This window comes from Notechis scutatus, chromosome 1 (assembly GCF_049901735.1).
Source record: "Notechis scutatus isolate UNSWTSFEM ecotype Mainland chromosome 1, rNotScu1.2, whole genome shotgun sequence".
NCBI classification, from domain to species: domain Eukaryota; kingdom Metazoa; phylum Chordata; class Lepidosauria; order Squamata; family Elapidae; genus Notechis; species Notechis scutatus.
The window spans coordinates 101,089,600-101,106,042 of NC_142009.1; the positions used below are offsets into that span (position 1 = coordinate 101,089,600).

The window sequence follows — 16,443 nt, forward strand, 5'->3', positions numbered from 1 at the left end:
TATTTATTAGGAAAGTATATTCTTCAAAGATGGTCCACCTTTGGGTCCATGCACACATTCATATACAGTACTATATATAAACCTTTTGATAAATATTGGTAACCCCATCAGTCCAGCATATAAACATTCTGAATACAGCTACACCAGTGGTGGGATTCAAAAATTTTTAGTACCAGTTCTGTGGGCATGGCTTATTTGGTAGGTATGGCTTGGTGGTCATGTGACTGGGTGGGCTTCCAACTGGATGGGCTTGGCCAACTCAATGACACTCACGTCAAGTGGTTCCTCACCTGGCCCCTCCCCTCCCAGCCATTCTTTGTCACACCCAGCCTCAATGTATCTATAGTTCTGTAAAAATGTTCACCTTTTTTTGACTTTACTATCTACGTACTATAGATGTACTTTCATGGACCACTGAAAGGAGGAAATGGCTCACATGCTTTACTCAAGAGTGTGATAGGCAACAGGCTTTTAAGGGGCTGCCACAAAGAAAGGGGGACAATGTATTTTCCAAAGCACCAGGAGGCAAACAAGAAGCAATGGATGGAAACTGAACAGAGAGAAGCAACCTAAAACTAAGGAGAAACTTCCTGTGAATGAGAACAATTAACCAGTGGAACTGCTTGTCTCCAGAAGTTCTGGGTGCTCAATCACTGGAAGTTGTTCAGAAAAGACTGGACAGCCATTTCTCTGAAATGGTATAGGGTTCACCCCAAGGTCCCTTCTAAGTATTATTCCGACACCTTTCCCAGGATTTCTACTCAGAGTTTGGCATCCTGAGTTTTTCTGCCTGAGCAAGAGGTTGGATTAGAAGACCTCCATAGTCTCTTTCAACTCTGTTAAAACACACATGTATTTATGCTCTGGACTATAAACATGTAAACTCTGAAAAATACCTGCATTTGGTAATTTGCTATTTTTCCTCCCCCCTCCCCCCGACCATCAGCTGTTCTGCTATGCCACAAGAGTTAGATTAGCTAGAAAGCAGGAAATTGATGGATTTCTTGCTTTCTAGCTAATCTAAAAGCAGAACTGAATGTTCCTTAGGACTAAAGCAGAGATGGTATTCAGCAGGTTCTGACCAGTTCTGGAGAACCGGTAGTGGAAATTTTGAGTAGTTCGGAAAAACGGCAAATACCACCTCTGACTGGAGGTTTTACAGTATCTTTCCCCTGCCACACCCACAAAGCCACACCCTGGAACTGGTAGTAAAAAAATTTGAATCCCACCACTGGACTGAAGCTTCTATTTTTCCAGTGCAGACTCAGGTAGCAGATTGCAGAATGGTAGATCTCTAAGTGAATCTGTGATTCTGTGAGCAACTCAATCTGCCTGCCTGCTTTGCCTGATTTTGGGTAAAAGTTGCTCTTTTTTTAAATAAAAAATTCAATATTTACATACATGGTGTGTTTTGAGTTAATTTTGTGAGTTTGCTTGCAAGCAAATTTTATGTGACAGACTCAGGTAGCAGATTGCAGAAAGATAGATCTCTAAATGAATCTGCAATTCTGCAAGCAACTCCATTTGCCTGCCTGCTTTGCCTGATTTTGGGTAAAAGTTGCTTTTTTAATAAAAAAAATTCAATATTTACATAAATATTTATATTTATAAGCCACGCCCAGCCAGTCACATGACCACCAAGCTGCACCCATAAATTAGGCCACAACCACAGAACCGGTTGTTAAGAAATTTGAATCCCACCCCTGGATGCTGTACTCACAAGCATGCTTGCAGACAGTTGATTCTGTACAACAAAACACAAAAGTTTCTGATCTCCTTAAATAGGACTGAATTAAATTCACATAGAGGAAGGGTATCTATAGAAGTGTATCCTAGGTTCACCTTTATTTCATAATCATAATCAACACCCATATTTACTCAGAGATAGAGATATCATCACCATTTGTGTACTTGCTTATTTCTTTCTTATCTTCCACAGAATAAAGGTGTTATTTATCTATCTATCTATCTATCTATCTATCTATCTATCTATCTATCTATCTATCTATCTATCTATCTATCTATCTATCTATCTATCTAAAAGTAAAATACTACTCAAACATCATCACAAAATCTCCAGAACCGTAAAGCCTACAAACTTGAAATTTGGCATGTATGTTTCTCTTGGCTTCTAGGTGCTCACTAAGAAAGGATTTTTCAAAATGACCATCAGAGCATTAGTATTTCGTATATTATTATTAACATGCTCTGATGCTAAGGCGTTCTACTCCCACTCCCCACCTGAAAAGAAATCTGTTCCAAATGCAAAACACAAGCAGAGAGGAGTTTCAGTTTGTTTTAGTTTCACAGCAGCAACCAGCTTTAGAACAGTTGAGCTAAGCCACACTCAGGCTCCGTGCTGTCTCTTTCTTGCTCACACAACAAATACTGTTTCAGTTTCCAAACAGCCCTCAATTCTCTCACAGACTGACAGGATGCTAGCCAGATGGATGCTGGTAGGCAGAGGCACAATCCCCCTCCCTTATTTTTCTCCTCAAAAACTAAGCCCGATCACATAGTTTCATAGCGAAGCACGGGTATAGAGCTAGTATACATATAAATGCAAGGTTATTCTTCTTGACATCCAGCTTTCATCATGGCTTTCTGCTAGTGATGACCCTCCCTTGACTTCTCTGCCTTTGGTGGTGAGCACACTTCTGCTTGAAGAAGTTCCCAAGTAGAACATCATGGATTGCCATCCAAATACAGGTACCTGAGACAAGGGATGTTAGGAAATTGTAACTAAGAATGGATATTGTTCTGTAGATTTAACACCTTTGGACATTTTTAATTTGCTAATTCTTGTTCTTTAATACTTCGTACATTATTTCTTTTTAAGTCCAGTCTGGTTACAGCATGTGGGACTCTGAAGAAAAAATAAAGAAAAACATTGTTTATCACTTCTATAACTTATTTCAGCAAACCAACTATTTATCCACATAATAACCTGTCATTACAATGAGAAATAAGGTAACATGCCACACACTTAGCTTCCTAGCCAAATGGGCTGTTGGACTGCATTGTAATTTGAGCCATTTCTAAAATTTCATGGTGTATTATGAATGAGATTACAGGAATTTGCCCACCAAGCCATGCCCATAGAAAAACAATTAAAAACATAGTAAAACAATTTGAATCCCACCATTGGCTCCCTGCTCATTAAACCTGAAAGAAAGCTTCATTTCAACCAGTGAAAGCTGGTTCAGACAGGCAGATCTCTGACAAATATATTCACAAATGTATCTCCAAATTTTACCACTTTCAGCTGGCTTCTTTCCAGCTTCAATTACAATATAGTATGAGCTGATTTTAGAAGGAGATCTGTCAATAGATTACCATTTAAATTAAGAAACAAATTATTAAAATATGTGAACCAGCTTCTTGAAAAAGATTGCAAATGACTATTCTCCATGTTAAGATAGGTTAGGCATGGAAAATGCAATGACCAAGAGACAGATTCTGTTATTTCCATCCAGAATCAACTTCTATAAACCAATAAGGGGCGGGGGGGACCCAAATCAAATTGATTTGTATTCCAAGTTCTTTTATTAAAAAAAACTTTCAAAATCAGATTCATATTAAAACCCATATTAAATTGTCACCAAGTTTCAATACAGTATTTCAAGTTTTCTGGAAAGAAAGTAGATTTGTGAGTTCATTTTTCTTTTATTTATTTATTGATATCCCACCTTTATTATTTTTATAAATAGCTCAAGGCAGCAAATATTTTCCCACACATCTTCCTATTTTGCACACTCAACAACTGTGAGGTAGGTTGCCCTGAGAGAGTGTGACTGCCCTAAATCACCTAGCTGGCTTTCCTAATGAAAAGAGGATTAGAAGTTATGATCTTCTGGTTTCTAGACTAGAGCCAACTGGTGAATTTTCATCTGGCTTTAGGCATGAAAGCCTGCAGGGTGGCCTTGGGCCAGTTACTCTCTCTCAATAAATGTCATCCGTCTGAAGACAAAAGCTATGTGGAACTAATTCAATCAGCAATTATCTACCTCCACAGAACAGGCATATATTATCAAGAAATTTATTCAAATGTCATTTAAAAGGTTATGCAAAAGTATCAAAATACAGAGTACAACCTTGCCAAACTGGTATATGTGCCACTGGAGTTCCATGGCAAGCTAGGGCCCTCTAGAGGTATATCATAGGATATATGACATCTTGATAACAGGTTTAAGTTTAATTGAAAAAACGTACAACTGAATTTTGTGAAATACATTTTTGAGTATATTGGCATAGAATCTAGTTGATCAAATCAGTGGAAATAGATGATACAGTTCCCTAAGCCTGTGTTGTGCAGAAGTATATCCCTCCACATTCAGTGGAATTTACTAAATTCAGATGGCCCAAATCCATGATGGCATTTTAATTTATTAGAACAAATCAAAATGCCTAAAAGCTTGAATCTCTAAAACTTATCATCAGGTGAGATGCTGCAAAAATCAGGAGATGGGAGGAAAAGTAAAATGAAATGAGCCAGTTGTTTCTCCTTTTTCTCGATCCTATCATCATCATTGCTACCATCACCACCACTACATCTTTCACCAGAAGAGCTCAAGATTTATGTTAATTTAGCTCTAAAATAACTCTGTAGGGGCGATTGGATTGAAAAACAGAGATTGATCCAACATTACACAATGATTTTCCATGAGAGGATAATGAATCTGAGTTTCCCCAATCCTGATTTAACAATTTAATTACTATATTACATTATAAAGCATTAGTAGCATATTTACATTCATTCTGGAAGCATGGAGAGAACGAATCACATTTGTCTGAATCTAGTCTGCAAGATATGCATCTTTAAATTTAATTCATATAGCTATTAATATCAGGTCAAAGAACCCACTTTCATTTTTTTTGTCATAACAAATAAATACTATTTTTCTTGTCTCTAAAAAAAGCAATTATATTTTATATCAATCAGCAAACAGAAATGTTTTTGTATAAAACAAATATGATGAATCTGCCTACAGACGGGAAGTTGAACAACTGACCCTGTGGTGCGGCTGGAACAATTTTGAACTGAACACACTCAAACTATAGAGATGGCAGTAGATTTTTTAGGAGAAGCCCTTCTAGTCTACCACCTCTTACAATACTAGACAACACGGTATCAACAGGAAATCACATTTCTAGGTTTTATAATATTTCAGAATTTAAAATGGACACCTAACATCAAAAACGTAATCAACAAACCACAACAAAGAATGTTCTTCCTGCACCAACTCAGAAAGTTCAGGCTGCCCAAGGAGCTGCTGATACGATTCTACAAAGAAATTATAATCTGCACCTCTATAATTGTCTGGTTTGGCACAGCAACCAAAGAAGCCAGACATGGACTTCAATGATTAGTTAGGAATTCAGAAAAAAATAATTGCAACCAGCCTGCCTTCCATGGAGGATCTGTATACTGCATGAACCAGAAAGAGGGCTGTGAAAGTATCTACAGACCCCCTCACATGCTGGACATAAACTGTTTTAACTACTTCACTCAATATAATGCTTTAAGACTTGTGGACTTCAACTCCCAGAATTCCTCCTCCAGTCATGTTAGCTCAGGAATTCTGGGAGTTGAAGTCTACAAGTCTTAAACTTGCCATGTTTCAAGACCCTTGCTATAGGGTATTGCACTGCAAAACAACTAGACACAAGGACAAATTTTCCCCCAATGCCATCACTCTGCTAAACAACTAATTCCACAACACTGTCTTATGCCCTGGGATGTCAAACCACCTAGTAGGGCTGTATTACTATTACCCTTCTCATCTTTCCTATTACCTATTTCCTTAGCTTCTTATGACTATATATTTATTGTTTGTATCTTATGATTTATGTTGAATGTTTTTATTTAATATCCTACTAGGATTTATGTTGATTGCTTATTTAGTATCCTATGACTATCACTGAGTGTTGTATCTTATGATTTATGATTATTGTATTTTATAATTACCATCATGATTTATCACTTGTTGCTTGTATGTACACTGAGAGCCTATGTACCGGAGACAAACTGTATATCCAATCACACATGGTCAATAAAGAATATAGAATAGCCATTTAAACTTCAATTTCAGTAGATATTAACTCATATCATAATCATAGACATTCATGAAATTTGGAGAATTCTTAAGTTATGATTGTTATGGCTGGGCCAATTACCACCATAGCATATAATACTGCCAAAGCCAGAATGAAATAGACAAAAGGATACACCACTCTCCAAGGGGGACATAAAAATCTGTGTTATCTTGCATAAACAGCCAGAAATACATTTGCCTGTAACCCATCCTGGGAATGTTGCCTAGTCAGGGCAATAGTTATAGATTTCTTGCACAAGTCTTCAGACTATTAAAAATAATATCATGATAAAAACAACAAGATCACTTGCCAATAAAGCACCTTTTAGTTGTATCAAATGTTGACAGAACTAACAATACATGGCAGCTCTCTTTCCTGGTTTAAATCAAGTCTCTATGTAGCATACAGCCACTAAAGACTATTCCAAACTATTAAACCATTCAAAAGACCCATCAAACTAGCATTCATAAGGAACTCACATAAACTCTAATGCATATTATAAAAAGTGCAGTTCAGGTAGCACTTATGTAGGCAGATGGTTTTGTAAAAGCAAGGTATGTAAGCCTTCTTGCAGTGCAAGGAAAATGCTGTATAGGACAGTTCTTAGTGATTGGGAGACAAAGCATCTTAAACCAACAGCTTTGACTAGGTTGGAAAATCAGGAGGCTTCACAAGGTGCAAAGGTTTAAAAAAATGGTAAGCAGCTTTTATTATGGTTGGCTGGGACATTAATCTGATTTATTGTCTTACATTTAATCAGCAAGCAGTTTTATTAGTACAATCCCGTTTTGATAAAATGTGAAAGTGAGTATAAAATGAGATGGGAAAAAAGATAAAGAACTATTTTACAGAATGTTAAAAATAATCAAGAAAACCTTTCTAGTCACAGGGTTTAGAATATTTAAAGTGGTCTCTCATACTTGTTATAGACAAAAAGTTACCTTTAAGATTAACAATTTGCAAATCTTGTGCAAAATGTGCTTCCTTTGTGGTTTTCAGGACCTTTATGTTGGTACCCACTTTTTTTTGGCAATGAACCTCATAGAAATAAATTACTTTTGAGTAGATAAATACAGTATTGTCCCATTAGGAAGCCAACTTGTTTCATACACTGTACCAAAATATAATTTATTTAAACATGGATTACTGAATCAGCCATAATTTGCTGGATTCCCATATCATACTAAGGCAAAAGCAAACATACCACATAATGGCTTAGTATACTGTGTGAAAAAGCTATTAAAAGGCTAATTTACTCTTTTGCCTTGCCTCATCATTTGATTTCTGACCAAACTTTGGTACTCATTACAGCTGCCTCAAATATAAATCCAAAATGTAAATATTTCCTCATAATATGTCTATATTTAGACATATAATATATAGACAGAGAAAACTCAGAAGTGGGAAAATACAGTGCATTCTCTATTACGTGAGAAAGCTAAGGACTGATTATTTAGGCAGCTCAGCCCATTCAGAAAAATCTGTTTTGCATCCAGATCCAGGGATCAGATGTTACAACAATTATCAGTTTAAGGTTCTTTACTAGCAGTTCTTCCTCTTACCTTTCATCTTATTCACAAATTAGAAAGAAGTTCATCTTGTAATGAACAGCTGTCTGAAAGTCCCATAGGATTTAAAAATTCACATTCTCAGTTACAACATGGTTTTAATGAAGTCTATCCATGGATAAAACTCAGGGAGAACTATGTTGGAAAGGTAGTATATAAAGGTAAGGAAACCAACCATCCTCCTTTAGGGAGGACAGTCCTCCTTTTGTAAGTTCTGTCCTCCCTCGAAAAATGTCCTCCTACATGTCCTCCTTTTTGATATTTGAAGACTAATCTGTAAATCTCCGTATTTGATCGATGCTGATCTGATCCATTATGTGTGATGTGTGTATTTGTATTTGACATGACGATTCATCAAGGCTCGGAACAGTGTGGCAAGATGTGATTATGAGACGCATGTGCTCCGCACAGAATTGTTTTGAGAGAGTGCGCTGTGCGCAAGAGTATACACACAAGAGTGCGCTGCGTGCAAGTGGCTTTGTTTTTTTCTTCAATTTATTTGTGTCCTTTTCATTGTAAGAAAGTTGGTCACCTTAAAAAAGGTATTTCATATAAGGCAAGCTTGAATGTTTAAGTTAAGGGCAGCATACCTGGTATGCGTGTGTTTAAGTGCTGAGCAGAGGTTTCTCCTTGGAGTTTGGCATTGAAAGAACTGCACCTGTTAGTGATAATTTATTGTGCTGTTTCAACACATGCTCTACATGACAAGGGATTGATTGTCTTATGCTAATCTACTTTACACATAAAAACATCTCAAACAATGTAAAGGAAGCTACTCTTTTTCCTTGTTTATCTAAGGAGCACAGGATTTTCCTTCCAGCCAGCAAAGAAGTCACACTATTATGGAATTGAAGTACCGTATTTATCGGCGTATAACACGCACTTTTTTCCCCCTGAAAATAGGGGCAAATGATGTATGCGTGTTATACGCCGATATAATGTTAAGAAGCCTTCGGTGAATGCTGCTGGGATCGGGATCAAGGACACAAATGAAAGAAGGGGAGGGAGGAAGCAACCGAAGCCTGTCCTTCTCTCTGGGTCAGCTCTCTCAGTCGCTCTCTCGCTCCTCCACCAGCACAGGAAGAAACTGCTTCAAAGAAGGGGCTTTCCTGTCGCCGCAGCTTCCCTGAGCGCCGTTTCTCCCCACCCCCACCCCGTCCGCCCGCCCGCCCGCAGTGCTCCGTTCTGCTGCCTGCCTGCCTTCGTTAATGGTTGAATCGGAACAGCTTCGGCTGAGTAAAAGAGGCGAATAGTTATTATTCTCAGCGAAGCTGCTCCCAAACAACCAGAAACTAAGGCAGGCAGGCAGGCAGGCAGAATGGGACACTGTGGATTGAAGCGCGCGGGGTGGGAGTGGGGGTGAAACGGGCGCTTCGGAATAGCTGCGGCGACAGGAAAGCCCCCGCTTCTTTGAAGCAGTTTCTTCTTGGATGGTGGAGCAGCGAGAGCGAAGCCTCCTTCTCTTCTCTCCCCCCACCCCTTGCAAAAATTTTCTGCTTGAAACCGGTCCCTGGTACAAAAAGGTTGGGGACCACTGATTTACCTTATAAGTGGTAATAATATTAATAAAAAAAAGTTCTGAGCTACCCTTATTTTGCTTCAAAGTTTTTATTTAGAAATTTAATTTTTTTCCTGAAATTTCCCTCTTAAAATGAAGATGCGTGTTATACGCCTGTGCGTGTTATACGCCGATAAATACGGTAATGGCTCCATTGGTTTAAGGATGTAGTTAAATATATGCTTGGATGTAAATTGCTCCTGGATATGGATGTGCTGAATTATTAGGAGGGGGGAGTTTCAAACCCAAAACAAAACACTATATTTCATTGGTTCTGTCAAATGATTCAAGGTCAGTCACAGTTCAGGAGAACAGAAACCCAGAATGCTTTTTTTAGGGATTGGGATAAAACAGAATCCTTAATGAATAGCTCATGGCTATTGTGTGTCAACCTTTTTATCTCCATAGCTCCAAGTATAATATAGCTTACCAGTCCGATAACCTCTGTCCCCTCTGCCCAGGAACCTTACTTTCCTCTCCTCAGTCACCAATTATCTTCAACTGCAACATAGCCCATCAGCCCGTTCATCTTTTTTCCACATTTTTTTCATTCTCTTTCTTCTCCTTGGCCACCAATTCCTTATTTTCTTCTCTGTTCTCCCCAAAACACTTCTGTTTAAAACAAAATATCAGAAATTTTCAGGTTTCAGAAATTTTGGGCATCACCCTGTTGGAAGAAATATCCTTCTGGGTTCAGTTCCAAGTGGAAACATGGAGGCTGTTTGGAAAAATGGTTTAATGGTGGACAGGACCACATGGCTTGGAGCTCCAAAGTGAAAAGGACGATCACATGCTTCAAGATGTTGGGTGAAGGAAAAGAAGGGCCAAGATGCTAGAGACCCTTAGTTATATACCTTCTATTGGGCCCACCTTAGTGTTTCCTGTTCCTGTGTAAGAAATGTATTCCATTGGCTATCAAGATTCCCAGGGGTGGAGGTCTTAGCCAGAGGTAGGATTCAAACGGTGTTACTACGGGTTCGGTGATTACATTTTGCAGAGATTGATAATTAAAGTTATACAGTATTTGTATTCTGCAATCATAATTGTTCTGTGGAAAATGGAGAAAAGAGCTGTATTTTCCCCATAATATAAACAGGGTTTTGAGCATAGAGAAAACATAACTTACATGTTTTATTAGTGCAAGCATTTTGCATTCCCTGAATATATAAAAAATGTAACGGTTGGCCTGCCTTAACAGTTTGCCATCCTTGGTGCTGTCTGAGCTCCATTGTTTGCTTGGGAATATCAATTAATTGAAGCAACATACTTAGCTGTTTATCTCCTTACAGGTGTCAAGATCCTCCCTGAAAGATTTACTATTTGTTTTTGGAAAACATTAGAATAGGGGACAACCCTTACTGACCTTGAAAAAAATGAAGCAGAGTAGGGCTTAGTATTTGGGTGTGCAAGGACATCAGGAAATCTCAAGGCAATAGCTTTGCATGAGAAAATTATAAGAATCTTGGAAAAAGGCAATGACAAACTGCTCCTATGTTTCTACCACAAACACTGCAAGGATATGACCATGTTATCACTAGCCATTAAACTCAGCTGGAGGGGATCTTGATGGTTACCTCTGTAAAACTATCTTTTGTTTGGGAAATCAGTAGTAGACACTACTAACACTATTTTATCTAGCTTCTATTTATTTTAGCTCAGCTTCTCAGTAACACTTTGAATTAATTTCTACTCCTTTTCTATTTCAAAAAGTTGGGTCCTTAATTTGCTATATTTTTTATTTTACCAACAATACAATCTTCTAATATATAGTTTGTGAAAGATGGTGAACTTTTACCACTGCAACTACAACTGATGTACCCGTAGGTACACTGGCATAAAGGAGACGTGATGGTCTTTTGCCATGTGATTGTAGAGATTGATTTGAGCAGCAGTTTCTTAGAGCATAGTCAGCAATCCACATTCAAAAATGCCATTCACTGGTTCTTGAACCAGAGTAAAACTCACTGACTTGGCTGCCAGCCCTTCTCTGTCACAGGAATGAGTATGTATGAGAATGCCGAAAGGACCTTAAAAGAAAAAGGGAAAAAACCCCACTCCATTCGCCCAAGCCCCTTTGCGCGTCTTTTCCTCGTTCAGAAGACGGTTGCATCGAGTCAGAGATTAGGTACCAACTAACTTTGTGAGCTTCCCCGAAAGCCACCCGCTGACCCGCATCCTAGCCGCCCAGAAGCTCCGTTTGCTTCTCGCGTCCGCCCCGTCGCCCACCCTTCACCCCGAAGTCAAAGGAGGAAAGGAACGTCGCCCCCGCTCGACGAGTCTGGGCATCGTCTCGCTTTGCCTTGGCAAACTCGGCTGTCTTGTGGCAGGCCGAAGAAGCCGATTGCCGATCTTCCCTCACGACGGGTTTCTCCAAGCCACCGGCCGGGTGACAGAAGCGCAGTCGTTTTCTTAGCGCATGCGCCCGGGAGAAAAGAGTCGCTTTCTCTAATCGCTGCCGTTCCTTCTCCGCCTGCGTCTCGGGGCAGGACGCCGCCGCCGCCGCGTCTCGTCTCCTCAGCGCTGAGGGCGGGCGGGCGGGCACGCGTGCGTCCCGCAGCCCTGCCGAGGTTAGGCCGTAGCGTGTCGGGGTCAGGAGCGCAACGCTACTACCCTCGAGCCATGTCCGGCGTGGGGGTGGATTCCTGCGGGGGATCGGGCTCCGGGGCCTGCGGCGGGGGGGCGGCGGCCTCCTCCTCCTCCTCTTCCTCCACCTCCTGTTCTCCCGGTGGAAGCGGCGGCGGCGGCGGCGGGCTGTCGATGTTCCGCTGGCTGGAAGTCCTGGAGAAGGAATTCGACAAGGCGTTCGTGGATGTGGACTTGCTGCTGGGCGAGATCGACCCGGATCAGGCGGACATCACTTACGAAGGGCGGCAGAAGATGACCAGCCTGAGCTCCTGCTTCGCCCAGCTCTGCCACAAGGCGCAAACGGTGTCCCAGATCAACCACAAGCTGGAGGTGAATGGGGGGCAAAGCGAGAGGGGTTCCCGGAGATGGCGGGCCCGCGGGAAGGAGAGATGGGGCGTGGGAAGAGCCTGTCGCTCCCTTTGGAGGAGATGGGAGTTGAGAGCTCCCCTCCCCTCGTTTCCCCCTCTTGGAAATAGGAAATGGATCTTGGTGTTTGTCAAATAGGCGGGGAAGGAATGCAACGTTACTCATGTAAACTCTGCTCTTGTGATTTCCCCAGCCCTTGTAACCCACATTACAGGTTAGTCCTGCACGTACAACAGTTCATTTAGTGTCCGATCAGAGTTTACAAGGCACCGAGGGAAAAAAAGCGACCAAAAAAAGGGACCAGTGACCGGTTTCCACCGTTACAACCTTGGCACCATCCCCAGGGTGGTGTGGTCAAAATTCAATCGCTTGGCAACTGGACTCAGATTTATGACTGTTGCTGTGTCCCAAGGTCATATGATCCACCTTTTGTAACCTCCTGGCCAGCAAAGACAATGGGGAAGTCAGATTCACTTAACGACCGGGTTACTAACGTATCAACTGTTAAGTGATTCCCTTAACAACTGAAGCGAGAAAGGTTGTAAAATGCGGCAAAACTCACTTGACAAATCACTTATCAACAGAAATTTTGGGCTCAAGTTGTGATCGTTAAGTGAAGGACTGTCCCGGGCTGTGTACCAATAAAAGGAGAATATTTGCAGCTCAGGGTTGAAATGAGTGATCCTAGGTGCTCTCTGAGCGTTGTTGTTTTCTTGCAGATATTTCATTACCCAAACTAGCATTGATAGTGTTAACAAGGATCCCTCATGTGCTGTGTGAATCTGGGCTTTGTCAGCAAAGCCAGGCTATGGTCTAGGCATGATCATGTTGAAAGTATAGGTTTTGTATATCTCTTAGTGATCTGGGGCCAATTTATAGCCTATTCAAGACTAGATCCTGATTTTTTTTTAATCTAGTGACCAGTCTGTTGGAGCCTGTGTCATATACAAATAGTCATACTTTTGAGGGACTTAACTAACCCTTAGGCTTAATAAGATCTTTCAGGAAGTAATGCTGTACAATAGTGAGAGAAAAGATAATGCTGACTCTCTGCCTCTGTGTGTGATCTGTCTGAAGATATCTTTGCAGATAGAGTTGTAAATGTGTTTGTGTTGTGAAACTGACACCACAGGGAGGCCTTCAACTAAGTGATGCAGTAAGCATTTATGATGTGAAGATCTCAGATCTGTTACAAAACACAGGTCAAATATTCTCTACTTCAGGCTACTGAAGAAGAGTATTGCTAACAAACATGCTACAGTAGAACTCTGTATATTTTTAAAACTCAATCATGCCAAATATTGGCTGTAGCAGAGGTTGGGGAAAGGAAAATAGAAATAAAATAGCCATTTGAGATCTCCACACCTAAGACAGCACACTGTTAAAAATGCCTTCATTGTTGTGGTAAATATAAATGTAAATATAAATGCTAGTTAAATAAACTTGCAAGTCAAGCATCCAGGGACGCTTGGCAGTAGGAAAATAAGTTAACTGTCTAGCCAAACTATCCCAAAGTCAGTAAGTACTCTTTCAAGTTTGCTAAGCAACAACAGTATTTCTGTAGACAAATTGGTGGTGGAACTATGGCGCCATTTAATATACTGCATCAATTATGAAAAGTAATAAAGAATGACCTGAAAATCAGTAATTTTGTAGACATAAATATTGTACTGAATGGACAGAAACAATATATAAGGTAACTGTTTTTGGAAAGCTATAATGTAGGAAGGTTTTTAATGCAACAATTAATTTTCTGAACACAGGTAGTCCTTGATTTACAACAATTTGTTTAGTGACCGTTCGAAGTTACAACAGCACTGAAAAGAGTGACTTATGACAGTTTTTCACACGGCCATTGCAGCATCCCCATGGCCAGGTGATCTAAATTCAGATGCTGGGCAACTGATTCATATTTATGATGATTGCATTGCCTCGGGGTCATGTGACCACATTTTGCAATCTGACAAGCAAAGTCAACGGGAAGCCAGATTCATTTTACAACTGTGTCATTAACTTAACAACTGCAGTGATTCATTTAACAAGTATGGAAAGAAAAAATCATAAAATGGGACAACACTCACTTAATAAATGTCTCAGCAACAGGAATTTTGGGCTCAGCTGTATGTCGAGGACCTGTATACCTGTCCTAATCAGAGGTGGTATTCAGCAGGTTCTGACTAGTTCCGGAAAACCGGTCGTGTAAATTTTGAGTAGTTTGGAGAACCAGCAAATACTCATTCTGCCTGGAGATTTTACTGTATCCTTTCCCTGCCACGCCCACCAAGCCACCCCCACAGAACTGGTAATAAAATAGTTTGAATTCCACCACTGGTCTTAATAATGTTCTTTATTGGAAACTGCTATAGATACATGAAACATTGTACAAGCTGAGGATGAATTACCTTTCTCAATTACCTTTCTCTGTTCCCAACTACTTCGCAGAAATACTGTACTGATAAATACAAATATAATCTTGAGCTATTTTAAGTATGAGTGGGTAGGTTAGATATTTCCTTAGTTTTTTATTGACTTTCTGCCAAAGTGAAAAGTATCAATCTTAAGTTGTTTTTCTAAGCTATAAATAGACATACATTTGTTATAATTTGTACTTTTATTTCCAATAGGTGCTAAGTATAATAACAATTACTTCAGTAGTTTCATAGAGACTATGAAGAGCTAAACATTTACAGTAATTTCAATATATTGTGGGATATTATATTTTATTAGGACTGAAGGCAAAGTGTTGAGATGGTAAAATACTATTTACTAGAATACTATAATCTCATAACTAATACCCAGTTACTAATCTATATAATCTATAGATTATTGACAGTAGTTACTGTCAAAAGGCAAAAAAATATAAGAATACAGTGATAATAAGTAGTAACGAGCATTGGTATCAACATGTTGAAAGTTGAAAAAAATATCAACTTCAATATGAATCATTCAGTGATAGCTGAAAAGTTCTAATGTACAATTGCAGAATTTCTCAGTAGTTCAGAAAATTTCACCTGGAAAGAACTATGCCTAAAAGAAATGGCGGAAGATATTTAGAAATATTTCTACTGAAACACCGCCTTGGTTTTACCAGATCACTTTATCTAAGTACCTCTAGAGGAGAGAGAAGATAATTTAGGACTAGAAAGATTTAGATAATGCAAGTTAATATGAAGGTTTAAATCGGGAGGGATGCAAATATTTTACTACTGGTTCTGTGGGTGTGGCTAGGTAGGTGTGGCTAGGTGCATGTGGCCATGTGACTGGGTGGGTGTGGGGTTTTTTTTGGCAGCCCCCCCACGCTCCGTTTTCTTGCCTCCTGGGCCTCAGGGAAGCCTCCACAGCGAAGCAGTAAAACAGCGAGGGGGAACCTGGCACAGCTGATCATCAGAACAGCTGATCATTGGGAGGAAAAAAAAATACCGGTTCAGCCAAACGGTAACATTTTTTACTACTGGTTCACCCGAACCAGGCCGAACTGGTAACATACCACCACTGGTTTAAAGGATAGTCGATCCTTCCCATTTCTTGCATTTATTTCAACATTTTCATTCTAATCCTGTTAATACTGTAGTTTGTTGCAGTGTCCCCATGACTCTCAGGGATCCATGAAAACAAAATTATTTGTCAGCCTATGCTGCAATATAATTAAATATTAAAACCCCATCAAACAATTGTGAGACACAGCAGTGAATGCATCAGTTTTAATTTTTAAATGTAAATATTGATAAATATAACCAATTTAAATAAAATCCTTTGGGGTCTTTCATAATTTTTAAAAGAGGAAGTGGTTCTGGAGAAAAAAAAGTTTAAGAAACAGCAGTTGAAGGTTTAATATATTATTTGAACTTGGTCCCACAACAATCTGTTGTTAAGCAGACCTGACTTACTGTAGTGAATCCAGCCATCATTTTAGAAAACAATTTGTCAACATTTATCTTATTCTTGCATTTTATCTGTTGTTGAAACTTAATATCTTATTAAAAAAAGATTAAAAATATGTTTCCAATTCCAAGAAAATTGGAAAAACCTAACTGATAGACATGGAAAATTCTGACAGTTTAATAGTTCACAAAAAGGTGAATTTCCTGACCAACAGGCCAAATGATCTGGGCATGATTACTTTTCCATATCATTTTGCTCATTCATTTTTATTTAGAAGCCTCAGAGAAACTTTTTGCCAATTTGCTAGCTTGGCTTTTAAAATCATTTTTACTGCATCTACTAGAAAAT

General features: G+C 39.5%; 1 protein-coding gene and 1 long non-coding RNA gene across 9 annotated transcripts in view; one reads left to right on the plus strand and one right to left on the minus strand.

The window, feature by feature from the left end:
- Nucleotides 1-1,814: 1,814 nt before the first annotated feature.
- On the minus strand, nucleotides 1,815-11,580 carry LOC148132922 (uncharacterized). 4 transcript variants are annotated; one of them, XR_015750857.1, is made up of 6 exons: nucleotides 11,188-11,580; nucleotides 9,653-9,834; nucleotides 8,255-8,322; nucleotides 7,038-7,207; nucleotides 6,230-6,363; nucleotides 1,815-2,713 (listed from the first exon to the last, which is right to left on the minus strand). It is a non-coding gene; the product is annotated as an uncharacterized LOC148132922 (long non-coding RNA). The 4 variants fall into 4 exon arrangements; XR_015750860.1 differs by having other exon boundaries at nucleotides 11,018-11,457; XR_015750858.1 differs by lacking the exon at nucleotides 7,038-7,207.
- Nucleotides 11,581-11,584: 4 nt separating this feature from the next.
- GOPC (golgi associated PDZ and coiled-coil motif containing) overlaps nucleotides 11,585-16,443 on the plus strand; it is a 36,485-nt gene continuing 31,626 nt past the window's right edge. Inside the window, exon 1 of one of the 5 annotated variants that reach the window (XM_087972969.1) lies at nucleotides 11,585-12,177. In XM_087972969.1, coding sequence (XP_087829095.1) covers nucleotides 11,842-12,177 — 336 coding nt within the window. In that variant the 5' untranslated portion in view covers nucleotides 11,585-11,841. The remainder of the gene's footprint in view (nucleotides 12,178-16,443) is intronic. The other 4 variants (XM_026666041.2, XR_015750825.1, XM_026666043.2 and 1 more) reach the window with 4 other exon arrangements.